The sequence below is a fragment of the Eptesicus fuscus genome, chromosome 13, assembly GCF_027574615.1.
Source record: "Eptesicus fuscus isolate TK198812 chromosome 13, DD_ASM_mEF_20220401, whole genome shotgun sequence".
NCBI classification, from domain to species: domain Eukaryota; kingdom Metazoa; phylum Chordata; class Mammalia; order Chiroptera; family Vespertilionidae; genus Eptesicus; species Eptesicus fuscus.
The window spans coordinates 1,741,435-1,766,573 of record NC_072485.1 but is presented as its reverse complement, the minus strand read 5'-3'; the positions used below and the strand labels follow the sequence as shown (position 1 = coordinate 1,766,573).

The window sequence follows — 25,139 nt, the reverse complement described above, 5'->3', positions numbered from 1 at the left end:
GGGGGAGAGAGAAACATTGATTTTGTTATTCCACTTATTTTTTTAATGTATATTTTTTTTATTGATTTTAGAGAGAGAAACACTGATCTGAGAGAGAAACATCGATTGGTTGTTTCCCACATGCAACCTACCCAGGGGTCAAACATGCAACCCAGATATGCCCTGACCTTTCGGTGCATGGGATGACACCCGACCAGCTGACCCACACTGGCCAGGGCTGTTGTTCCACTTACTTATGCATTCATTGGTTGATTCTTGTATGTGCCCTGACGGGATCAAACCTACAACCGTGGGTATTGGGGCAATGTCTAACCAACTGGCTACCCGAGTATGGTAAACGATCCTCATTTTGGGGGATTTTTTTTTCTTTTTCTGTTCTGATTGGGTGTTTTCTGCTTGCTTATATTCCAAACTAGCTTTCCCGTTGCAGGAAAAATCCTGCAATAGGATTTCCTGCTGCACTCTACCCCACCTCCGTTCCTCCCTTGTCCCCCGCCTCACCTTCTCCTCCAGCCCGCCTGCGTTTCCGTTTGCCCCCGGCCCCGCCTCCGCTCCACCCTTGCCGCCGGCCCCGCCTCCGCTCCACCCTTGCCCCCAGCCCCGCCTCCGCTCCACCCTTGCCGCCGGCCCCGCCTTCTCCTCCAGCCCGCCCGCGTTTCCCTTCGCCCCGGCCCCGCCTCACCTTCTCCTCCAGCCCACCCGCGTTTCCCTTCGCCCCGGCCCCGCCTCACCTTCTCCTCCAGCCCACCCGCGTTTCCCTTCGCCCCGGCCCCGCCTCACCTTCTCCTCCAGCCCACCCGCGTTTCCCTTCGCCCCGGCCCCGCCTCACCTTCTCCTCCAGCCCACCCGTGTTTCCCTTCGCCCCCGGCCCCGCCTCCGCTCCGCCCTTGTCACCCGCCCCGCCTTCTCCTCCAGCCCGCCCGCTTTTCCGTTCGCCCCCGGCCCCGCCTCCGCTCCGCCCTTGTCACCCGCCCCGCCTTCTCCTCCAGCCCGCCTGCTTTTCCGTTCGCCCCGGCCCCGCCTCCGCCCCGCCCTTGTCGCCAGCCCCGCCTTCTCCTCCAGCCCACCTGCTTTTCCCTTCACCCTCGGCCCTGACTTCGCTCCTCCCTTCTCCTCCCCTCCCCCCCCTTTCGACGCTGTCTTGATATGCAAATTAGCCGCCATCTTTGTTGGGGTAATTTGCGTACTCGTCCTGATTGGTTGGTGGGTGTGGCTTGGCTGGTGGGCGTGGCTTAGGTGTAGCAAAGGTGCGGTCAATTTGCATATTTGCCTATTATTAGATTAGATGTTGATTTGATCCTCTGCTTCATCTACTCCACTGTGGATTCCCTGTAAATTATTCATTTCAGTCAATGTATTTTTCGTTCCTGACTGGTTCTTTTTTATGCTTTCTAGTTCTATTTTATGTTTTCTATCTCTTTGTTGAAGTTCTAAGTTCCTCTACTCTTCCCCTAAGCTCATTGAGCATCCTTATAACCAGTGTTTTGAACTCCGCATCTGGTAGATTGCTTGTCTCCATTTTGTTCAGTTCTTTTTCTGGAGTTTTGTTCTGTTCTTTCATTTGGGACATGCTTCTTTGTCTCCACCTTTTGGCTGAGTCCCTGTGTTTGTTTCTATGGATTAGGTAGAACTGCTATGTATTTCAGTCTTGGTGGAGTGACTTTATGTAGTAGGTGATCTGTGGGCCCAGTGGCACAGCTTCCCAGGTCACCTGAGCTGGTTGCTCCAGGTGCACCCTGTGTAATTGCAACTCCTGTGTAGTGGAGAGCCTTTATCGCTATTGGCCCATCAATGGGAGGGATGTACCCCCAGCCTAATGGGCTGCAAGGACTGGCTGCTGCCACTTTGGAGGATCAGCTGTGCAGGGGTCAACTCCATGGAGCAGAACTCACTTTAATGGGTTCAAATATCTGCTGAGTTCGCCCCTTGAGTGTGTCCCTGTGGAAGTGGTTGAGTGGTGCTTTGACTGGTCTGAAGCTGTCCACCGGGTGTGCTGGCTCTGGGGCCTGCTGGGAGGTGCAGGCCAAGGTCAGCTGCTGCCTGTGCCTTGCCAAGGGCCACTTGGCATGAGCTACTTGTGCTGGGCTTGGAGGTCCAGCTTCGAACCAAGACTGACTGCTGCTAGTGTCGAGCCTGGGGCCACTTAGCCAAGGGATGGGTGTGCTGAAGACAGATGTGGCTTGCGTGAGAGATTTTTAGCAAAGTCGGTGGCGTAAGTCAAGACAGGCCGGTTCTATGGAAAAGCCACTGGAGGGGGCTTGGGTGGGCCTGCAAGTTGCGGGTGGGGAGGACTGAGTCTCAGGGAATCACCAGGGCTGGGCAAATAGTGAGCCAGGTTCATGAAGACTTAGATGTTGCACTGCCTGTTGGCTCTGTGGTGGGGAGGGCTCAGAAAGGAACAGTGGCCTCTGCTAGCACTTCTGTCTGGGAAAAAGCTGCCCCTTTAAACCTCACCCTGATACCAGACAATTTAGTTCCTCCCTGTATGTCCCTGATCCTTTCAAGTTGCTGCCCCAGTGCTGGAACTCAGAGGGAGTGAGTCCAAATAAGTCCATGCATGGGCCCTTTAAGAGGAACTAACTGCCTGGGACTCCAGCAGCCTAAGTCTCCCTCAACCTCAATCCCTGCTGGTTTTTACAGCCAAAATTTATGGGGACTTCTCTTCCCAGCACTGGAACCCTGTGCTAGGGGGCCTGTTGTGGGGCTCCACGGCCAAAATATCCCTTTCGATTTAAAAAAAATTCATTGATCAAACGATTGATTGATTTGAGAGAGAGAGAGAGAAGCATTGATTTGTTGTTCCACTTATTTATGCATTTATTGGTTGATTCTTGGGTGTGTTCTGACTGTGGATCTGATCCACAACCTTAGTGTTTTGGGATGATGCTCTAACCACTTGAGCTACCTAGCCAAGGCATCCCTCCTGATTTTTAACTGTCACTGGGCACCAGCCCACTCTGCTTCTCCACCTCCCTACCAGTCTCAGTGTGGCTTCTTTCCATTCTAGTTATAGGACTCAGCCAGATTCAGGAGTCTGAAAGATGATTGTTCTGTTGTTTAGTTGTAATTTTGATGTGGTCGTGGGAGGTTTGGAGTACCATGTTTACCTACACCGCCATCTGGACTGGATGCTCCTTCATTGCATCTTAATCCCTGGGAGCGGAATATGATGTAACGGCGTTTTACAGCGCTCCGCTTGACAAGGAGATGGGAAAGTTTTAGAATCTGGGAGATCTAGTCTCCAGGGCCGTCATTGTTTGGAAGAAATAGGTTGAATGGCTTTAAAAATTTGTTGTTGTTGTTGTTTAAAGTATTACATATGTCTCTTTTTCCCCCTCATTGACCTATCCCTGGCCGTTCCCACCCCCCAACACATGCCCTCACTCCCCGCCCCCTGGGGTCTGTGTCCATTGGTTATGCTCATAGGCAGGCGGACAAGTTCTTCGGTTCCTCCCCTGCCTTTCCTCAGAGGTTGGACTGTCTGTTCAGTGCTCTCTGCCTCTGGATCTGTTTTTGTTCCTCAGTTTATGTTGTTCATTATAACCCACAAATGAGTGAGATCATGTGATACTTTCTCCGACTGGCTTATTTTGTTTAGCATAATGCTCTTCAGGTCCTTTCATGCTGTTGCAAATGGTAAGAATTCCCTTTTTACCGCAGCGTAGTATTCCATGGTGTGGATGTACCACAGCTTTCTAATCCATTCATCTGCTGATGGGCGCTTAGGCTGTTTCCAGATCTTACTATGGTGAATTGTGCTGCTGTGAACACAGGGTGCATATCCTTTCTGATCGGTGTTTCTGAGGTGGGATGCCTCTTGCTTGTGCTCTGTCTTGGAATGCTGTGCTCATCAGAGGAAGCAGTGTTAGAAGGGAAGGTGTGTGTGACCAATGGCTGTTGGGGCCCAGTTCTTAGGAGGATTTAGTATGTGCAGCATGGCGTCTCTCCTGCACCCTGCCTCCTCAGGGTGCCCTGGGCCATGATGTTCGCCACAGTACCAAACATGGATTTAATTGGGGTTCTTTCTGTTGTTGTTTTTTGTAGACATTTTGCAGTTGTCTTTGATTTCTAGGAAAGTCTAAATCCTCTGGAATCCAGAACTGGTGCCTTGTTACTAAGTCTTTCCGGAACCCAGTGTTTAAAGTGGGTGATGGGCCCTAACCGGTTTGGCTCAGTGGATAGAGCACCGGCCTGTGGACTGAAAGGTCAGGTCCCAGGTTCGATTCCGGTCAAGGGCATGTACCTTGGTTGCAGGCACATCCCCAGTGGGGGGTGTGCAGGAGGCAGCTGATCGATGTTTCTCTCTCATCGGTGTTTCTAACTATCTCTCGCCCTTCCTCTCTGTAAAATATCAATAAAAAATATATTAAAAAAATAAAGTGGGTGATGGGATCAAGAGGAGAGGCGGGGAAGGCTTCAGCTGCAGCATCTCTCGCAGCAGTGCGTTCCCAGCACTGTCTCGCCTGGGCTTTCCGTAACAATTTTTAGGGCTCTCATATATGGCATTGGAAGTTCTGAGTTGGGAGACGGGGAGGGAGGCTCTTTAGCTCTGTGAGGCTTTTGAGTTTGGCTAACCCATCTGGGTTATGTGAGCAAGGGGCACCTACTATTTTAAGCATGTTTCACTAAGTCAACTGATAATGTTTAAAGTGAAAAGAAAGTTCTTGGGTGGAAATACCGTCTTTTTTGACTGCTTACTCTTTTCTTACTTAATTGCAAGACCATAAGGAACGAGTTATTGGTTTGCCATTTTGGAACGTAGAGTACTTGCAAACTTGAAACCCTGGCAGTGTTGGTTGGATTACTGCTGGACAGCTCAGTAATACGCTGCTTTGGAGCACATTGTAGGGTCATAGAGTTAGTTAGTTAGTGAAAGTGAACTAGAGGAAGGGTACTCACTGTGGTCGCTGATAATAAACGTAGCCAGCCATATGGATCTCTTATATTTCCTTTACAGATTACGATTTTTTTCTTTAAATTCTCACCCGAGGATAGGTTTTCATTGATTTTAGAGAGAGAGAGGGAGAGAAACATTGATGTAAGAGAGAAAACATACACCAGTTGCCTCCCACATGTGCCCAACCGGGGATCAAACCCACAACTTTTTGGTGTACGGGACCGCACTCCAACCCGCTGAGCCAGATTACTGTCTTTTATCACCTCGCCTGTTGGTTATCGTCAATACAGTTGATAGGACTGTCTCTCCTTGCAGCACCTGGAGCATGAAATTCATGCACTTAGCAATGCATCCCCTGGTAAGTGTGGGGAGTCCTCAGATGTCTTTGAAATGCATACCTTAGCAGGTTGGTCCATGAGGATAGGATGATGCAGGAAAAGAATGAAACAAAGCAGATATTTTAAGGGTCTGAAATAGGCATCATCTTTCTTTAACAGTAGCTGAAAGAATAGCAGATTTTGTACTGCAGATGGTTTATTTGATTCTTTTAAATATTTATAGTTTTAAATTATAACTATTATGGTAGGAAGTCCATTTGTACCTGATCTTAGCCAAGTCCTTTGGCCCCTCAGAACTTGAGTGATTAGGACTACCGTGTGGATAGTTTCTTACGGTTTCCTAAGTGAGTTTGCATCAGTTATATAATTTCCCTAATGCATCACATTTACTCAGGACAGCACTCCAATAATGAAATTAAGATATGGAAGTAGTGAGGGACGTGACTGATATCTCTGAACCTGTGTGTGCTAGAGCTGAGACCGCACACAGGCCTTCACGCTCAGGTGTCACGTGCAATAGATGGCAGATGGGACTGCCCCTGGAAAATGCTCACATACTGCCGTTTTTGTTTTTTTGTTTTGTTTTTTACTGCATCTGAGGTAATTTACTATGGCCTATTTTGTCTTTTTTTTCCTCAAAGTACATGTTAGGATTACTATTTTAAATGTCTTTTTTAAAAGCACTTTTTAAAAAAATATATTTTTATTGATTTTTTTTTTTAAGAGAGAGAGGGAAAGAGAAACATCGATGTGAGAGATCGAAACATTGATCGACTGCCTCCTGCATCCCCGATACCCGGAATAACACCTGTAACCCTGGCATGTGCCCTGACAGGGAGCCGAACCAGCAACCTTTCAGGACATGAGATGATGCCCCCCCAACTGAGCCACACTGGGCGGGGCCCAAAAGTACATTTTAAAAATTAGCAATATGGAACTTCCATAATTGTGAAAAGGTTTTTGGATTATTTGATTTGTTTTGTGAGTTTGGACTTTTTTTTATAATGTTGTATCTTACAAGGGTAACTCTTAAAATCATTCAAGAAATGCATTTGGGATGAAGCCCTATATGTCCTAGATTGCCCTAACTTGTTTTAAGATGAAAACAGCATTTTTTCTTATTCACAAATGATGTTCAAATAGAGTTTACTTTAAATTTTATTTAATGATTAAAGAAGAGATTGTGTAAAAAGTACTTTAGTATGCCTTAAATTGAGGTTTAATTCTTAGAATTATAATACTGTACAAAGAAATCTCTTTGAAGAGGATAATTATCGTTTTTTCTTAAATAAATACTTCAATAATTTTAACAGTCTAAGAGCAAGAACCTTTTTAGATTCTAATGAGAATGGTCTCTCTGTTGCATTATATCTCTAGTCTTGACCTCAAGCGTTTTGCTCTTTAAAAGCATTTAAATTTAAGAACTGAACCTGCTAATTTGTCTAAAAGGCTGCGTGTATCTTTTCGTCTGTTCCTGGTTAATAAGCGGTGAACAGACCAGCCCCTGACTCGGGCTTTAACGCCCTGGGAACGGCTTCAGGAAACCCACGGGTGTCGGCCACGTGCATGTGGTCTTCGCTCCTGAGAGGGAAGTTTGGGGCTTTCATTGTTGGAACTTACTTTGGGGCTTATCAGTATACATTGGAGGTTCAAGAATATCTGCCTTTCATTCCTTATTTTGTTCTTGTTTTGTGTGGATTTTGTTTCTGGAATTTGAAATTCTTTCTCATTTCTCTCTAGAAGGAACTCTTAATCTCGGAATCAGTGAATTTCTATTCATTAGTTTGTCCAAGTAGATCATCTTTTGTGAGAACTAGTTCAAAATAGGTTCAATCCTTGGTATTTATTTTTTAAAGGCAGGTTAAAAATTAGAAGTACGGAGAAGTTTTTGCCCTTTCTAGGTAGAACTGAAAGGAAGATGCTTTCCTGCATTCTTTTTGAATGAATTTCACCGCCATGTGGTCAATTCATGATCGCTCTCATAGATGCTGCTGCCCACCATTACGTCTCTCATCACAGGACATTTTAAAATGATGCCACAAAATGCATGTTGAGAATCATTGGATCTCAAGTGAACAGAAATCACATCTTGAAGTCCGTTCCTGAGTTAAGGAACTGACGATCATGGCAACTTCAGTCTCTATTAATATTGAGTAAACCAGAGATTATGACATTATGTTACTCCTTATATGTTTGTAGATTTAACTACTTGTTGAAGAGATTTGTCTTATTGGGGCTAATTCTGCCATTGATTACTCAAGTTAAAGTCGATCTTTAATTGTTTGGGGCTGCATCTATCGTTTGAAATGTAGGGTTGTCTCTTGGGTCCTGTGCACCAGAGCTGATATGTCCGTGCATTGCTCGGTTACACGCAGCTCCCATTGGTCTGTAATGAAGCTGTAATGCCTGGGTCCATTTATTTCAGCAACAGCTGTTTTAAATATCCATGTGAATGATGATGATTAATATATAAAGGCTAATTTTCAAAATTATTTTTGTCTCCTCTGGGCATTTCTTTAAGGTTTGTTCACATTCATGTTTTGGTTTCTGACTTTAAAATAATTTTCCTTTGTTGTAGGATGAGCAGTTCTTAGGTTTTGGCTCAGATGAAGAAGTCAGAGTACGAAGTCCCACCAGGTCTCCTTCAGGTACGGCGGAGCATGCGCATGGCGCCTGTACGTTTTGTTTGTGAAGAGACTGTGGCTTCCCCTAGCCTTCTTTGCATGGAAAGGATGGTCTTAAATAAGAGGGGTTTGGAGGTAAACCCTTCCTTTCCCTCCCACTAAGGAACACAGGCCTGGGAGGTGGATTCCCGTGGCGTGACGGAACCTGGTACAGCACCTCAGATTTATATATTTTGAATGATATGGTAGTATACAGGGTAGGTTTACAGTTGTGAGTACATGAAACAGTTTATTCTTATATTATTCTTTAGCAATAATTATATTATTTTCCATATGAACACTGTAAACCTACTTTTGCCCCACCCTATCTATGACTTTGGGAATAATTTGGCCATTGTTTTTTACAGATGAAGTTTGGTCTGTTATTGTCAAAGAACTAAAAACAAAATATTAGCACTGTGTGAATGTGAATGTTTTACCTGTTTCTTGAAAGGCTGTATTAAAATAAAACAAAAATGATATGGTGCATCTCCATTTGTAAGCAATGTTTTTGTCATTGTTTTCACCAAGAAAATGCCTAGACTGTCTTGAGGTTCTAGATTTACAGTAGTTTTCCGATAGACAGTTACCAGTGGAAATGACATTAATGCCTTGCAGAATGCCATTCTAATAGGAGACGACTATAGATCTTTTTCTTTTTTTTAAATCCTCACCTGAGGATATTTTTTCCATTGCTTTTTAGAGAGGGAGGGAGGGGGGGAAGGGAAGGAGGAGGAGGAGAGAGAAACATCAGTGAGAGAGGCACGTCATTGACTGGCTGCCTTCCGAATGTGGGGAGCAAACCCACAACAGAGGTGTGTGCCCTTGACCAGGAAGCGAACCCTCGACCCTTCAGTGTGCAGAGCAACACCAGGCAGGGTGGCTACCGATCTTTTGCTGGAGAAAACGTTCCCTGTCTCTGCTGCTATTCTGAACTCTTGCATGATTCTCTGATTCTATGTGGATGGACAATCTGGGTAAATATGATGTCATAGGCTGTGTTTTTGCTCTTTGATGTTGACTCAGTTTGTGAGGTTTATTAGCAGTTGGGTTATTTGTCATGTGCTATATAGTAATCTGATTCAGACACATAAGTAGACAATTTTTCCTTTCCCAAATGAGGGTGGTATTGCCATTATAGTTGGGGGGATTAGCCAGTAAGATCCCAATATCTGTGCCATTCAGACAGTAGCAATATTCTCATTAATATGTGGTGAAATCTTAAACCTTCATATCATAAAGTGATTTTTTAAAGTATTTTTATTGATTTTAGAGGAAGGGAGAGGCAGAGAGATAGAAACATCAATGGTGAGAAAGAATCATTGGTTGGCTGCCTCCTGCACGCCCCCTGCTGGGTGGGTTTCAAGCCTGCCACCCAGGCATGTGCCCTTGAATTGAACCCGGGACCCTTTAGTCCGCAGGCTCTATCCACTGAGCCAAACCGACTAGGGGTCATAATGTGATTTTACAGATCATGTGGGCTAGCCCTTCATTAGTAAATGACAAAATGAGGCCCAGAAGATACGTGAGCACTTATTGTAAGTGGTTTGTGAGTTCTGTGAATGTGGGTGAGAGCTGGCGGCAGAGCGAGGCGAGGCTCTGCCCTGCCTTTTCTACTTCTTCACCAAAAGCTTCTTTTAAAAGTCGGGTAGAGGCGGCCTTCAGAATTAACCCAGACCGGTGGGTGGCCAGGCTCAAGTCCACCAGGTGGATCAGGCATCTTGGTAGGAGTTCACCTGTTCATGGTTTCCTTGGACGTGTTCTTGACCAGTGTGCTTGGAATGTTGTCTTGGTTGTTGAAAACCATATGGATATTCTTCATTCTGTTGTCATTGGTGTATATATTGAGAAGGGATTTGTGAATCCTGAATCCATTAAGGGAAGCCTCTATATTTCAAAAGCTCACCAATAAGCTCTTTGCTGATTTCTGTTCTGTTAGAAAGTTGGTTCCGTGGTCTAAACCGTTCATCACCATGGCATACATCTCTTCGGGTGCCTGTTAGGAGAGGTGTTAGTTTCATGTGGGAAGAGAAGATATGATAGACTAGGGAACTCGAGACATTTAGAAAATACAGGTTTATACAAAGAATTTTAGGAAAAGAATTTTGTTTTCTTGAGTCTCTTGATAAATAGCAGATTGAGCTGATTTATAAATTGGCAAATTTCTTTTATTTAGAAATCTGATTTAATAAATGGTTAATTTTCTCTTAAATCAATTAAGGTTAATTTTTTTTTGTAATTTGAGACTAATTCGTTCAAGAACCTGTAGGTGGGGGTTTCATTAATGGGCACATCATCATGTCACTTCTATGATTAGTTTACATGCTGCTGAGTTCAGTGAGCACATTCTGATGTCGCTCAAGTGAATGTTTTTACTCTGGCAAAACCGACTGACAATTCAGGAGGCTGAGCTTCCCGAGCCTTTTCCTAGAGAAGCTGGTGTGCCATTGCTGGAACAGCACCCCGTTCACACTTGTTAAAGCCCAAGTTCTGAACGGAAAGATGGGACGAGTTGCCGTGAACATGTTCTCAAGTATTAATCTTGGTGGTGAAGATGAGGAACAGGTAGCACAGATTTCTTTTTAAACGTATTTTTTGTATTCAGAAGAAAACCTTGCTTGCCTAAAGTTGTAGTAAAATCAGTTTTGTATGTTATAAATTGCTCATTTGAAAACCTTTTATTATGTTAGGGTTTGTTGTTGTTTTTTTTAATCAAAAAAGCACTTAAATGTTCTTTTAGGTGGAATGTTATTTAGCTGATTTTTTGAGGCAAGTTTTTGGGGAGAAGAGACTAAGCACAATTAAAATGATACTGACTCATTAGACGCAGCTAGAGCTCAGTACCAAGCGGCTTGTGCTGTTATGTGCAGCTTAGTTAAACCTGAACTGCAAAGCTAAACCCCGCTCTCCGTTGTCATTCCCACACACAGCTAAGAGTAGTCCTCGGAAACCTCGCGGGAGGCCTCGCAGCGGCTGCGACCGGAACCCCGCCCTCCTCTCGGACCCGCCCGTGTTCCCCCCTCTCAGTAAGCCAGAGACCAAGTCTGGAGATAAGATCAAGAAGAAAGACTCTAAAAGTTTAGAAAAGAAGAGAGGGAGACCTCCCACCTTCCCTGGAGTAAAAATCAAAATAACGCATGGAAAGGACCTGTCCGAGTTACCCAAGGGAAGCAAAGAGGACAGCCTGAAAAAGATCAAACGCACCCCGTCCGCCACCTTTCAGCAGGCCACCAAGATTAAGAAGTTACGAGCAGGCAAGCTCTCCCCCCTCAAGTCCAAGTTCAAGGCCGGGAAGCTTCAGATCGGAAGGAAAGGGGTGCCGATTGTCCGGCGGCGCGGCAGGCCGCCCTCCACCGAGAGGATCAAGGCCCCGGCGGGCCTCCTCCTGAACTCGCACCTGGACAAGCCCCAGAAGGTCCGCAGAGACGCGGACGGAGCCCCAGCCCTCGCCAAGGACGATAAGACGGTCCGGCAGAGCCCTCGGCGGGTGAAGCCCGTCCGGATCATCCCTTCCTCCAAAAGGACGGACGCGACCATCGCCAAGCAGCTGCTGCAGAGGGCGAAGAAGGGGGCGCAGAAGAAGATCGAGAAGGAAGCGGCCCAGCTGCAGGGCAGGAAGGTGAAGACGCAGGTCAAAAACATCCGGCAGTTCATCATGCCCGTGGTCAGCGCCATCTCCTCGCGGATCATCAAAACCCCGCGCCGGTTCATCGAGGACGAGGACTACGACCCGCCCATCAAGATCGCCCGCCTGGAGCCCGCCCCCAGCAGCAGGTTCGGCGCCGCGTCCTGCGGGTCCTCCGAGAAGTCGAGCGCCGCCTCGCAGCACTCCTCGCAGCTGTCCTCGGACTCGTCGCGCTCCAGCAGCCCCAGCGTGGACACCTCCACGGACTCCCAGGCCTCCGAGGAGATCCAGGGGCTCCCCGAGGAGCAGAGCGACACCCCCGAAGCGCACACCCCGCTGCCCGTTTCCCAGTCCCCGGAAAGCGACAGGAACGACCGGAGAAGCAGGCGGTACTCGGTGTCGGAGAGGAGTTTTGGGTCTCGGACGACGAAGAAGCTGTCGGCGCTGCCGAGCGCGCCCCCGCCGCAGGCCTCCGCCTCGCCGCCCCCGCCGCTGCTGTCGCCGCCGCCGCCCCTGCAGCCGGCCGCCGGCCTCTCGGACCCCACGCCCTGGCTGCTGCCCCCCACCATCCCGCTGGCGTCGCCCTTCCTGCCCGCGCCCGCCGCGCCCATGCAGGGCAAGCGCAAGTCCATCCTGCGGGAGCCCACGTTCCGCTGGACGTCGCTGAAGCACTCGCGCGCCGAGCCGCAGTTCTTCTCCTCCGCCAAGTACGCCAAGGAGGGGCTCATCCGCAAGCCCGTCTTCGACAACTTCCGGCCGCCGCCGCTCACGCCCGAGGACGTGGGCTTCGCCTCGGGCTTCTCGGCGCCCGGCGCGGCGGCGCGGCTCTTCTCGCCGCTGCACGCGGGGCCCAGGTTCGACGTGCACAAGAGGAGCCCGCTGCTGCGGGCGCCGCGCTTCACGCCCAGCGAGGCGCACTCCCGCATCTTCGAGTCCGTCACCCTGCCCGGCAGCCGGGCCCCCGCGGCCTCGCCGGGCGTGTCCAGCCGGAAGAGGAAGCGGAAGGTGTTCAGCCCGCTGCGCGCCGAGCCCCGGTCGCCCTCGCACTCCATGAGGACGCGCAGCGGCCGGCTGAGCGCTGCCGAGCTGTCGCCGCTCACGCCGCCGCCCTCGGTCGCCTCCTCCCTGAGCATCTCCGTGAGCCCTCACGCCGCCAGTGCCTTAAACCCCGCCTTCACCTTCCCCGCTCACCCCCTGGCCCCCGGGGAGGCCGCGGAGAAGACCCCGAGGCCCAGGAAGCAGCCCGGCGCCCCCGCGGAGCCCTTCGCAGCCGGCGGCCCGACGCCGCTCTTCCCCTGGTTCACCCCCGGCGCCCAGGCCGACAGGGGCAGGACCAGGGACCGGGCCCCCGAGGAGCCGTCCAGGGACCGGGACGCCGCCGACAAGACCGCGGAGAAGGACAAGAGCAGAGAGCGGGACCGCGAGCGAGAGAAGGAGAACAAGAGGGAGTCCCGCAAAGAGAAACGGAAAAAGGGATCCGAGATTCAGGGCAGCTCCGCTCTGTACCCCGCGGGCAGGGTGTCCAAAGAGAAGGCCGTCGGGGAAGAGGTGGCCGCGGCGTCTTCTGCCAAGAAGGCCACGGGGCGGAAGAAGTCTTCACCCCTCGATTCTGGGCCCGAGGTTGCTGCCGTGACTCTTGGGGACACAACCGCTGTCAAAACCAAAATACTGATCAAGAAAGGGCGAGGGAACCTGGACAAAGCCACCCTGGACCTCGGCCCCGCCGCCCCGTCGCTGGAGAAGGAGAAGGCCCTCTGCCTGCCCGCGCCCGCGCCCGGCGTTAAGCATTCCGCGTCCTCCATCGGCTCCATGCTGGCGCAGGCCGACAAGCTCCCCATGACCGACAAGAGGGTCGCCAGCCTCCTCAAAAAGGCCAAGGCCCAGCTCTGCAAGATCGAGAAGAGTAAGAGTCTTAAACAAACCGACCAGCCCAAAGCACAGGTACTCTTTTCCGTGTTGCCTGGTGACCTCCTAACGCCCAGCCCCTTCTAGGAGCGAGCTTTAGGCTGAGGGTCTCAGTTCTGTCCAGTCGCGGGAATCAGGGAAAGGCAGAGGAAGGGGTGCCATCTGCAATGACCCTTTAAGGACAGGTGGGGTCTTGATAGGTAGACAGTGATGGGGAGAGCATTGCAAGGAGAGGGAACGGGAGGGAGAGACGCATTGAGGGGCGGTGAGTAGCTAGGCTGCAGGCAGGAAAGGGGTGAGCTAAGGCCCACAGGTAGGTTGGGGCCACGTGACAGAGAATGCGGAGTTGTACTTAATGGGTTTGTTGGTTAGAACCTGTGACCGTTTTGAAGGTGCAATTCTGTAGTCAAGTTGTTTACTATAGAAAACGGGATAGGGGCGGATTCTCATCCTAAGGGGGGCGTGATGAGAGCAATGAATAAATAAACAGAGGGTGCGTGCCGATACACCGGAGAAGCCTTTGGCCTTAGGCCGTGGGACAGAAAAGCTGTTGAAGAGTTATTAAGATGAAGACAAACTTATTTTTACAAAGAACAGCGTTGTGTTTTTGTTTTTTTTCTTTTCACACGGTAAGCTAGGCACTGGTCTTTTCTGAGAAAGCATACCGATCTTTAGGTTCTGTTAAAAAAATTGTCATACAGGAGATGCACATTCATGCCGACATCTCAAGTCAGGTCGCAGTGAGCACAGACCTAGGTTTTCCAGCCTGGGGCATTTCCTACTAATTCTGCGAGTTGAGAGTTCAAGCAGGGACTTCCTTTGACACAGTTTTGGGTGTTTTTGGTTAGCCTCCGAGTGATGAGCAGTGGCTCTTTAAGATGGAGACATTTTGGTTTGGAGTCTTTTATACTTCATTCACAGGTTATTTCCTCCTACTTCCCTATTGATCAGGGAAATACAGGAAATTGTGGTTAGGCTGAACTTCTCGATAATATACTGGCAACTTGAATTTTGAGGGGAATTTTCAAGAAGTAGTATAATTGGGAATAGGAACTTAGTTGATTTCTGTCTTTTTCCTGCCAGTGTTAGGATGCAGAAGTACTTGATTCCTGCAAATTGATATGGCTTATCAGCTGGAAATAACTAGTGAGTCTAGATTATAATAAGTTAGCCAAAAATACCCTGGCTTCATTTAATTATATTGTCAACATGTGTGGTTGTTGTTTGTTTTGGCTTACCTCCTATTTAGGGTCAAGAAAGTGATTCATCAGAGACCTCTGTGCGAGGACCCCGGATTAAACACGTCTGCAGAAGAGCTGCTGTGGCCCTTGGCCGGAAACGCGCTGTGTTTCCTGATGACATGCCCACCCTGAGTGCCTTACCGTGGGAAGAACGAGAAAAAATTTTGTCTTCCATGGGGAATGATGGTAGGTCAGGAGGTCAGCCTTGGAGTCCTAGAACCCAGGTGATCGGCTGCTGATCCTTCTTGGGATGCCTCGTAGGCTCACGATAGCATCATGTATTCGTCTGGATCCTCTAAAAACAGATGGCAAGGGGGCGTTCAATGAACAAGGATTCTCATTAGAGGAACTGTCTGTGAGGCACAATGGGGAGGGAGCGAGGGAAGGCTGGGAGAGCTGTCCGTCATGGAAGGAGGGAGGGAATCTTTGGGCACAACCTTCCTAGACAGCCCTGCAGGGTAAAAAGGTTTGGCAAGACAGTCCTTGAGCAAAAGTCGTCCGCCGAAGGCATATTGTGTCCCTCAGGAACAGGTCTGTCTGAGCATTCCCACCATGCTCACGCCTGGGAGACCTCCCGTGGTGGTGGACCCGGCGCCATGGATTTCAGAGCTCAGCAGCTGGGGCCCGGGGTCAGTCATGTATTTGGGGGTTAGGGAGGCTCATTCTCATGGTCACCCTATAGCTCTTAGATGACGGGTAAAATGCTCATTAAAATGTAGATGTGTAAGCAGTCAGTTCATTTTCTTGAACTTCGGGTTAGACTATGTTTTGTTTTCAGTATTTGGGTTTCTGCTTTCTTTAAGCTACACGTTTATAGGCATTTAATAACATTTAAATAATTATTTAAACAGGCTTTCAGTTCTGCATGTGACGCTTTTTAATGTATTCCATTTCACTTTTGGAGTCCCAGTGAAAACAAAGTTTGAATGTAGCTAGTGGTGTAAATTGACTTGGAAGCTCTCCACCTCTGCTCCCGGGAAGGAAGCAGGTCCTCCCTCAGAACTCACGGTGCGTTTCTTTAACAGACAAGTCCTCAATCGCGGGCTCAGAAGATGCCGAACCTCTTGCTCCGCCCATCAAGCCAATCAAACCCGTCACCAGAAACAAGGCGCCCCAGGAGCCCCCCGTGAAGAAGGGACGGCGCTCCAGGCGGTGTGGGCAGTGTCCTGGCTGCCAGGTGCCCGAGGACTGTGGTGTCTGCACTAACTGCTTGGACAAGCCCAAGTTCGGTGGCCGCAACATAAAGAAGCAGTGCTGCAAGTGAGTGGGCTGCTCTCGGAGGGCGCCGCCCCTCCCAGAAGGAGGTTGGCTTGTGCTCGGTTCGTGGCAAAGATGAATCCGAAAACTGAACATGGTTGTACTCAGTTCTTGGGTTTCAAGGTTAGCTGCACAGTGTGGCTGGGTGTGAGTTGTGCTTTATTTTTATTTTATGTTTTAAAATACATTTTTATTGATTTCAGAGAAGAAGGAAAAGGGAGAGAGCTAGAAACATCAACGATGAGAGAGAATCATTGATCAGCTTCCTACTGCACGCCCCACACTGGGGGTCAAGCCTGTAACCTGGGCATGTGACCTTGACTAGAATCGAACCTGGGACCCTTCAGTCCTCAGGCCGAGGCTCTATCCACTGAGCAACAGCAGCCAGGGCCAGCTTTGCTTTAAATAAGACGCTCTCTCGGGTAGGGCTGTCTAGTAGAACATTCTGCAGCGCTGAGAATGTTTTGAGCTGCTCAGTGCACTGTGGTGGCTGTGGAGCGATTGAAATGTGGTGAATGACCAAGGAACTACATTTTTTGTCACATTTTAATTAATTTAAATTTACATAGCCACGTGTGCTTTGGGGCTACCATATCAACGTGGCTCGAGAGGCTTGCTACTTGAAAACTGACAAATTTAGGCATATTTATCAGGTCAACTGAAATTCCCTTTATCTTTATGACTTTCGGGAAGTGTTGGTGATATCTGCCTATGTCTCTGCTGTCTCTCAGGATAGTTTCACGCCTGTGGGATTTGTGATATGGACGTTGTGATCATCTTTTCTCCTTTTCTTAGTCAGTTTGTGGATGCACTTTGACCCTCTGGGTAACTTGTCTAAAGTGGGTCAGAAGAATTGCGCAGAGAGACTTTTTGGGAATTGAGCATATCAGAAAGTGCCTGGAATCAGTAGATTTTATCAGTAGACATTTTCGGAATGAATGAATGAATGAATGAATGAATGAATGAATAACGTGGAAGCGACTTACATAAAACCAATGGGAGCAATGCTGCGCTACTCACTCCAGAGAGGCAGCTCCCAGGAGACAGCAGGTAGTTCTGTGCTTTGGTTTAGTCATTCTGGCCGTAAGCAAGAATCTTGTCTCCGTCTCATTCATGTAAAGGAGCGAGAATTCACACATCAGCAAAAAGGTAAAATCATACTGAATTTTGGGGTTGAAATGGACTCAGTTACATTTTACACTTCAGATTAAGTTTGAATTTCATTAAATTGAGGAGTAGTGTGTGTGTGTGTGTGTGTGTGTGTGTGTGTGTGTGTGTGTGTACATATATGTATATATATACATATATATAATAGTAATAAAAGGGTAATATGCTAATTAGACCAGACGTCCTTCCAGACCCGTGGTCGGCAAACTGCGGCTCGCGAGCCACATGCGGCTCTTTGGCCCCTTGAGTGTGGCTCTTCCACAAAATACCACGGCCTGGGCGAGTCTATTTTGAAGAAGTGGTGTTAGAAGAAGTTGAAGTTTAAAAAATTTGACTCTCAAAAGAAATTTCAATCGTTGTACTGTTGATATTTGGCTCTGTTGACTAATGAGTTTGCCGACCACTGTTCCAGACGAAGCCGGGGCTGCGAGGGACTCCGGGGTCCCGGGTGCCAGAGGGAAGCTGGTGCCGGCAGCCAGGGGAAGGAAGGCCTACTCTTGCATGAATTTCATGCATTGGGCTTCTAATACGTGTGTGTGTGTGTGTGTGTGTGTGTGTGTGTGTGTGTGTGTGTGTGTGTATCAAAGCCCTGACATAGACCTGTAGCATTGTGGTGGCAGAGAGGACTTGCTGGATAACTTTAGTCCATTTTGTAATCAGGTTACTCTAAATGAATATTAATCTCATAAGGGAACAGAACTGATTTGAGTATAAAAAATATCAACCGATGGTTTTGTACTGGATTGTAAGAAACTTGAGTCTCAGTTAAAAAATAATTTGGTATTTGCTCCTTTTAGGACTTAAAGATCGGGACAGTCACTGATTGAAGGCGTCAACGGCCTGGTTTCATCTGTGTAACGAGCCGTCCTTTTTTCAGTTCTCAGAATGGCCCCGGATAAAAATTCCTGCTTCTTGCAGACAAATTAACACTTGTCCGAATTGCTTCTCTTCTAAGCGCCCCTCACTGTGTGGTACCCCTTGTTCTCCTAGGATGAGAAAATGCCAGAATCTCCAGTGGATGCCTTCGAAAGCCTATCTTCAGAAGCAAGCAAAAGGTGATGTTGTCAAGAGCTCTTCCCCAACACGCTTCTCGCTTTAATGCCCTATAGTGTGCATATCTAGTGTAAAGAGAATACTGGTTTGGTTTCTTTTTAAGTACTACTATTTCAGAGAGGAAAGGAGAGACAGAAATATCAGTGATGAGAGAGAATCATGGATCGGCTGCCTCCTGCATACCCCACACAGGATTGAACCCACAACCCAGACATGTGCCCTGACCGGGAATCGAACCGAGATCTTCTGGTTCATAGGTGGATGCTCGACCCCAGAGCCACACCGGTTGACTTAAGTACTACTCTTTCCCAGGGAGTTGAGGTTGTTGAAGCTGCGTGATGAGTACTTGGGAGTTCATTTACCTTGGAGTATGTTTGAAATTTTCCATTTAAAAAACACATTTTTAAAATTCATATAAAGATTACAGTTTCTTCCATTTCCTAGAGCAGTGAAAGTATAGCTATTCTACCTGACCAGCTTAACTTTCTTGAGCCTCTTCAGTGTCAACATTAGCTGCAGGAAACTGAGAATAAGATTGTTACATTCCTATACTTCTATTTTAAATAAAATTTTTCTTGCTTATAGATAATCATGTTTTTCCCCTAGCTGTGAAAAAGAAAGAGAAAAAGTCCAAGACCAGTGAAAAGAAAGAGAGTAAAGAGAACAGTGTTGTGAAGAGCGTAGTGGACGCCAATCAGAAGCCCCTCCCATCAGCACGCGAGGACCCTGTCCCCAAGAAAAGCAACAGTGAGCCTCCCCCTCGGAAGCACATAGAAGAGAAGAGCGAAGAAGGGCCCGCCTCCGCTCCGGGGCCTGAACCCAAACAAGCTCCCACTCCAGCCTCCAGGAAGTCCAGCAAGCAGGCCTCCCAGCCAGCGCCGGCGCCCCCCCCGCAGCCACCCAGCACAGCGCCACCCAGGAAAGACGCCCCCAAGGCAGCTCCTGGCGAGCCCAAGAAGAAGCAGCCCCCACCGCCGGACTCAGGTGAGTGAGGCCGGCAGGAGCTGCCGAGCCAGAAGGACTAGCAGAAAGCACCGATGTCTTAAACAGCATTTGGAAACCTGAAAAACCTGAAATAGATGTGTTTAAGTCTTCGGTGTAAGAAAATTAGCTTTTAACCATTGCATAGTAATAAAGAAATAGAAGCCAAAAAACAATGAAGTTGGAGATACTGTCTTAATTTCCTATTCAGTGCCTGGAGTTGAAGTCGTTTTCTTTTTTCCAACAGCCGCTTCTTCCCAGGCCAATCAGGCCCAGCGGGGTCAGTGCTCTTTAACAGTAACTGTGAGCGTAGTAGCTTCTGACTGCGATTTATTTTGAATTCTTCAGGTCCAGAGCAAAGCAAGCAGAAAAAAGTGGCTCCTCGCCCAAGTATTCCTGTGAAACAAAAACCCAAAGAAAAGGTGAGAGCTGTGTTTCTTTGGATTTCTCAGGGGTGTGTTCTGTTCTATAGGAAAAGAGCCTTATTCTTGATGTAATTGAGTGGATGAAACTGCGTTTTTGCTTCTTTGTAGGTGGTAGTGGAATTTAGGTTTTAGCTCATACCTTTTTTTGTCTCTTTCCCCTTGTTTTCTGTTCCTTGTGGCCCTACAATCGTATGCTATAGGCTGCTTAGCATAATAGTGTTTTGCCCTTAGCATCCTTTAGCAATATTTGTCTGTAATCACCACCCTTCCCTGTGTACACTGTTTTTATGATGTGGATAGACAGAGATCTTTAAGAATTTTCTGGTTCTTTCCACCCTCTTTCCATGCCATCATAATAGTACACACGTATGTTCTGGCTGATGCTCTAAAGAGCATCCATGATGCCAAGAAGGGCAGCAAACGTTAGGTTTTTATAGGCCACGCTCCAGAGTCATCACACGGTTTCTGGCTGTGATGATGAAGCATGATTCCATTGGCAAATCTGAAATCATCGGTGATCACAGAGCCGGGAAAATTGCTGTGAACCTCATGGGCAGGTTAAACAAATGTGGAGTGATCAGCCCAAATTTGATGTGCAACTGGAATATCCAGAAAAATTGCAGAATAACCTGCTCCTGCCCCGTAAGTTGGGTTTCATTATACTGACAACCTCAGCTGGCATCATGGACCACAGAGAAGCAAGATGAAACCACCCAGGAGGAAAAATTCTGGGGTTCTTTTTCTGGGAATGTAATTACATACATGCAAATAAATGCCTTAATGAAAAAAAAAATTGAAAAGTATTTCACTATTTCTATAGGATACTTTTGTTGGAAACGTGTTTTCCCTTCTATTGATTAGATTGGTCATTTGCATTATTTTCTGTTGCAAAGTGAAGGCAAGCCCTGGCCGCCGTGGCTTAGTCGGCCTGTGCACAAAAGGTTGCAGGCTCCATCCCCGGTGTGGGGCATGCAGGAGGCAGCCAGTCGATGTTTTGCTCTCATATCAGTGTTTCTCTCTCCCTTCCTCTCTCTCTAAAAATCAATTAAAAAAATATTTTTTAAAAAGTGAAGGCAAGTAAAGTGTGGTTCTGTTCTTTATTTGTTTTCTATCCCTGTAGGAAAAACCACCTCCGGTCAGCAAGCAGGAGAACGCAGGCACTTTGAACATCCTCAGCGCCCTCTCCAACGGCAGCAGCTCGAAGCAGAAGGTCCCAGCAGATGGCGTCCACAGGATCAGAGTGGACTTTAAGGTAAAAGTGTTTAGTGACCACGTAGTATATTGAGTCGTGGACTTTATATTTTTTAAATAATTTTTTTATGTTTCATCTACAGTTGACTTTCAATATTATATTAGCTTCAGTTGTACAACCATGTGATTAGAAATTTCTGTAACTTATGAAGTGATCACCCCAATTAATCTAGTATCCATCAGGCACCGTATAGTTATTATAATATTATTCCTGTGTCAATTTTGTAACTACCCATTTGTGCTTCTTAATCTCTTCACTTTTTTTACTTATTCCCCCAATCCCCTTCTCCTCTGGCAACCATCAAAATATTCTCTGTACCTATGAGTCTGTTTCTGTTTTGTTTGTTTACTTTGTTCTTTAGACTCCACATACAAGTGAAAGCATCTGGCTGTGACTTATTTCACTCAGCACAATACCCTCTAGGTCCATCCATGTTGTTGTGATTGGCAAGATGTCATTCCTTTTTATGGCTGAGTCATGTTTCACTGTGTAAATGCCCCACTTCTTCTTTATCCATTTGTCTGTTGATGGCACTTAAGTTGCTTCCGTACTTTGGCTATTGTAAATAATGCCACAGGGAACATATGGATGGATGTCTTTTTGGTTGAGTGTTTTGGGTTTCTTCAGAAAAATACCCAGAATAGGAATTGCTGAATCCTTTGTCTCTTGTTATAATCTTTGTTTTAAAGTCTGTTTTGTCTGGTATAAGTATTGCTATCACAGCTTTTTTTGTTTGCTCCATTTTCATGAAATATCTTTTTTCATTCCTTTAATTTCTCTGTGTCTTTCCATCTGACATGAGTCTCGTGTTGACAGCATATGTAAGGGTCTTATCCATTCAGCTTCCCTGTGTCTTTTGATTGGAGCATTTAAGCCCTTGGTATTTAAAGTAATTGTTGATAGATGCATAGTTATTGCCATTTTATTATTCAAACTTTGATCTTTTTCTTCTTCTTAAAGAAGACCTTTTAACATTTCCTGTAATTACTCGTTGGTGATGATGAACTCCTTTAGCTTTTTCTTTTCTGGAAAGCTCTTTGTCTATCCTTCGATTCTGCTTTGCTGTATAGAGTAATTTTGGTTGTGGGGTTCTTGCTTTTCATCACTTTGAATGTTTCTTATCACTCCTGTCTGGCCTGCAAAGTTTCTGTTGAGAAATCAGCTGACAGTCATATGGGCGCTCCCTTGTAGGTAACTAACTGCTTTTCTCTTGCTGCTTTTAAGATTCTGTCTTTGTCTTTAACCTTTGTCATTTTAATTACGATGTGTCTTGGTGTGGGCCTCATTGCGTTAAACTAATTTGAGACTCTATGTGCCTCTGGGTCTTGTATGTCTGTTTCCTTCACCAGGTTAGGAAAGTTTTCTGTCAATTTTTTCTTTTTTATTGTTACAGTGTTACAGATGTCGCCCAGTTTCTGTCATTTTTTTCCAAATAGCTTTTCAATTCCTTGTTCTCTCTCTTCTCCTTCTGGTACCTCCGTGATGCAAATGTTGATTGATGCACTTGAAGTTGTCCCAGAGGCTCCTTACACTATCCTCATTTGGGGGGATTTTTTTCCTTTTTGCTCTTCTGATTGGGTGTTTTCTGCTTCCTTATCTTCCAAATCTCTGATTTGATGCTTTGCTTCATCTACTCCCTTAGTACTATTGATTTCCTGTAATGTATTCTTCATTTCAGTTAGTGTATCCTACATTTCTGACTGTGTGGTATTTTTTAATGTTTTCTATCTCATTCATGTTTACTATCTCTTTGTTACTCACTGAGTTCCTCTACTCTTCCCCTAAGTTCATTGAGCACCTTATGACCAGTGTTTTGAACTCTGCATCTGGTAGATTCCTTGTCTCCATTTTGTTTAATTCTTTTCCTAGAGTTTTCTGTTCCTTCACTTGGGACATGCTTCTTTGTTTTCTCAATTTGGCAGCCTCCCCGTGTTTGTTGCTACGGATTAGGTAGAGCTGGTCTTGGTAGAACAGCCTAATGTGGTAGGTGTCCCGGTGGTGCAGCCTCCCTGGTCACCAGAGCAAGGCATCCGGCTGTGCCCCCTGTGTGGGCTGTGTTTGCCCCCTGTTGTAGTTGAGCCCTGATTGCTATTGGTACATCAGTGGGAGGTAGGTACCCCCGGGCTGATTGACTGTAGGGCTGCGGAGACCACAGCGGAGGAGCTGCTGTGCAGTCGCCCACCTCATGGGACAGGACTGCCTTCAGCGGGGCTCTGGTGCCTGCCCAGCCTGCCCTGAATGTGTTGGTGTTTGGGTGGTGCTTCCCTGTGGTCTGAGGTTGTCCTCTGGAGGTGCTGACCAAGGTCAGCTGCTGCCTCTACCCTGCCTGGAGTCCTCCGGCAGGAGCGACAAGATGATCTGCAGGTGGCTGCTCTTGTGCCTGGCGTGGAGATGCCTGGGAGAAGGCTAAGCTGTAAACTGAGTTCAGCTGCTGCTATTGCTGGGGTTGGGGCTGCTTAGCAGCAAGTATGGGGCCTGCTGAGGCCAGATGCTGCTTGTTTGGGGTTTGTGGACCCTTTGAGAGATTTTAGGAAAGTCTGCAGCATGAGCAAGGGCAGGCCGTTTGTATGGAAAAGCCACTGGAATCATCTTGGGTGGGCCTGCAAGTTAAATGGGTAAGGGTCTCAGAGTCACTGGGGCAGGCAAACTTGTTAGCCAAGTTGATTGAGACACAGATATGGTACCACCTGCAGTGGGGGACTCCATACAGCTGGAGCTCAGAGGGAAATGAGTCTGAGGAAGGCTGTGTGCAGGCCCTTTAAGATCAACACCTGGGTCTCCAGCAGCCTGCGGCTCACTCATCCACTGGTTTTTACAGCCAGAGGTCACGGGGACTCCTCTTCGCAGCCCCGGAACCCTGGGCTGGGCGCCTCTTGTGGGGCTGGGACTCCCCTCGCAGCCAAGATACCCTCCCGATTTGTAACCACCACACATGGCTGTGGGACCTTGATCAGAAGCCAGTGTCCTTGACTCAATCAAGATAATGATGTTACCAGAGGTGTTGAAAGCAAGGAAATTCAGCACAGAGTGGGGAAATGAATATGAACCACCATCCGCAGATGGGTTCATGTGTTGTGAGTGCATTTGCATGAGAATAATGTCTGAGGAAATCATTCTTTCCCATGGGAATTATCAAAGGATGGTGATAGTTTGGATCAGTAAAACTAACAGGAATTCAGTCCCCGTGTTACTTTGCATTATAGTTAGCGTGAATTAAACCCATAAAGAGGTGACCGTTTTAATAGTTGTACTAGTATCTGATAGTAAAATTTTTTAAAGCAGCAGTTGTTTTTGAACTCATTAAAGGAAGTATGCTTGACGTTGTTGTGTCATTGTAAAACTGCCATAAATGGTTTTTCTCTCCGCAGGAGGATTGTGAAGCCGAGAACGTGTGGGAGATGGGCGGCTTGGGCATCCTGACCTCTCTCCCCATCACGCCCAGGGTGGTATGCTTCCTCTGTGCCAGCAGTGGGCACGTGGAGGTGAGAGACTGCTTTTTGGTGCCCTAGCAAGTATAATATAGATTAGTTTTCATTGATGAAAATATCCTTATACTAGAGGCCCAGTGCACGAAATCGTGCTCGGGTAGGGTCCCTAGGCCTAACCTGCGATCGGCCATCTTGCGCCCGCTCGCCAGTCCCCAGTCTTGCCCCACCGCTGCCCACCTCAGTTCCCTGTGGTTCCCCATTCGCCATCCAGCGATTGGAGCCTGTGGGCTGGAGAGAAGGGACCAAGAGGTCTGCCTTCCGCCTGCTTGCCAGTCCCCAGTCCCACCCCACCGCCACCCACCCCGGTTCCCCGTGGTTCCCCGTTCGCTATGATCGGAGCCTGCGGGCCATGGGGGAGGGATCAACAGGTCTGCCTTCTGCCCACTCGCCAGTCCCCAGTCCCTCCCCGCCGCCACCCACCCCGGTTCCCCGTGGTTCCCCGTTCGCTATGATCGGAGCCTGCGGGCCATGGGGGAGGGATCAACAGGTCTGCCTTCTGCCCACTCGCCAGTCCCCAGTCCCGCCCCGCCGCCACCCACCCCGGTTCCCGGTTGGCCATCCAGCGATCGGAGCCTGCGGGATGGGGGGAGGGACCGAGAGGTGGTCAGTGCACCTCATAGCGACTGGTTGATCGGTCGTTCTGGTCGTTATGCTGTTATGGCTGCCGGCCTTTTAGTATATAGTATTCTGTTTTGTTAATAGGCGCAGGTACTACCCCCTGTTTAACCCAGTTAATGAGCCCTGGCTGGTTTGGCTCAGTGATAGAGCATTGGCCTGCAGACCATATCCCGGGTTTGATTCCAGTCAAGGGCTTGTACCTCGGTTGCAGGCTCCTCCCTGGCCCAGG

The 25,139-nt window shown here is 47.8% G+C and overlaps 1 protein-coding gene and 1 pseudogene across 1 annotated transcript in view; both read left to right on the top strand.

Annotated features, from left to right (window-relative positions):
• Nucleotides 1–25,139, top strand: part of KMT2A (lysine methyltransferase 2A) — a 96,614-nt gene that overhangs the window by 27,838 nt on the left and 43,637 nt on the right. Inside the window, exons 2-10 of the mRNA XM_054725161.1 lie at nt 7,814–7,883; nt 10,829–13,464; nt 14,678–14,855; nt 15,695–15,929; nt 18,084–18,148; nt 18,753–19,130; nt 19,476–19,549; nt 20,673–20,804; nt 24,173–24,286. Of these exons, the coding sequence (XP_054581136.1) occupies nt 7,814–7,883; nt 10,829–13,464; nt 14,678–14,855; nt 15,695–15,929; nt 18,084–18,148; nt 18,753–19,130; nt 19,476–19,549; nt 20,673–20,804; nt 24,173–24,286 (3,882 nt within the window). The remainder of the gene's footprint in view (nt 1–7,813; nt 7,884–10,828; nt 13,465–14,677; nt 14,856–15,694; nt 15,930–18,083; nt 18,149–18,752; nt 19,131–19,475; nt 19,550–20,672; nt 20,805–24,172; nt 24,287–25,139) is intronic.
• Nucleotides 19,633–20,349, top strand: LOC114234634 (40S ribosomal protein S15a-like; annotated as a pseudogene).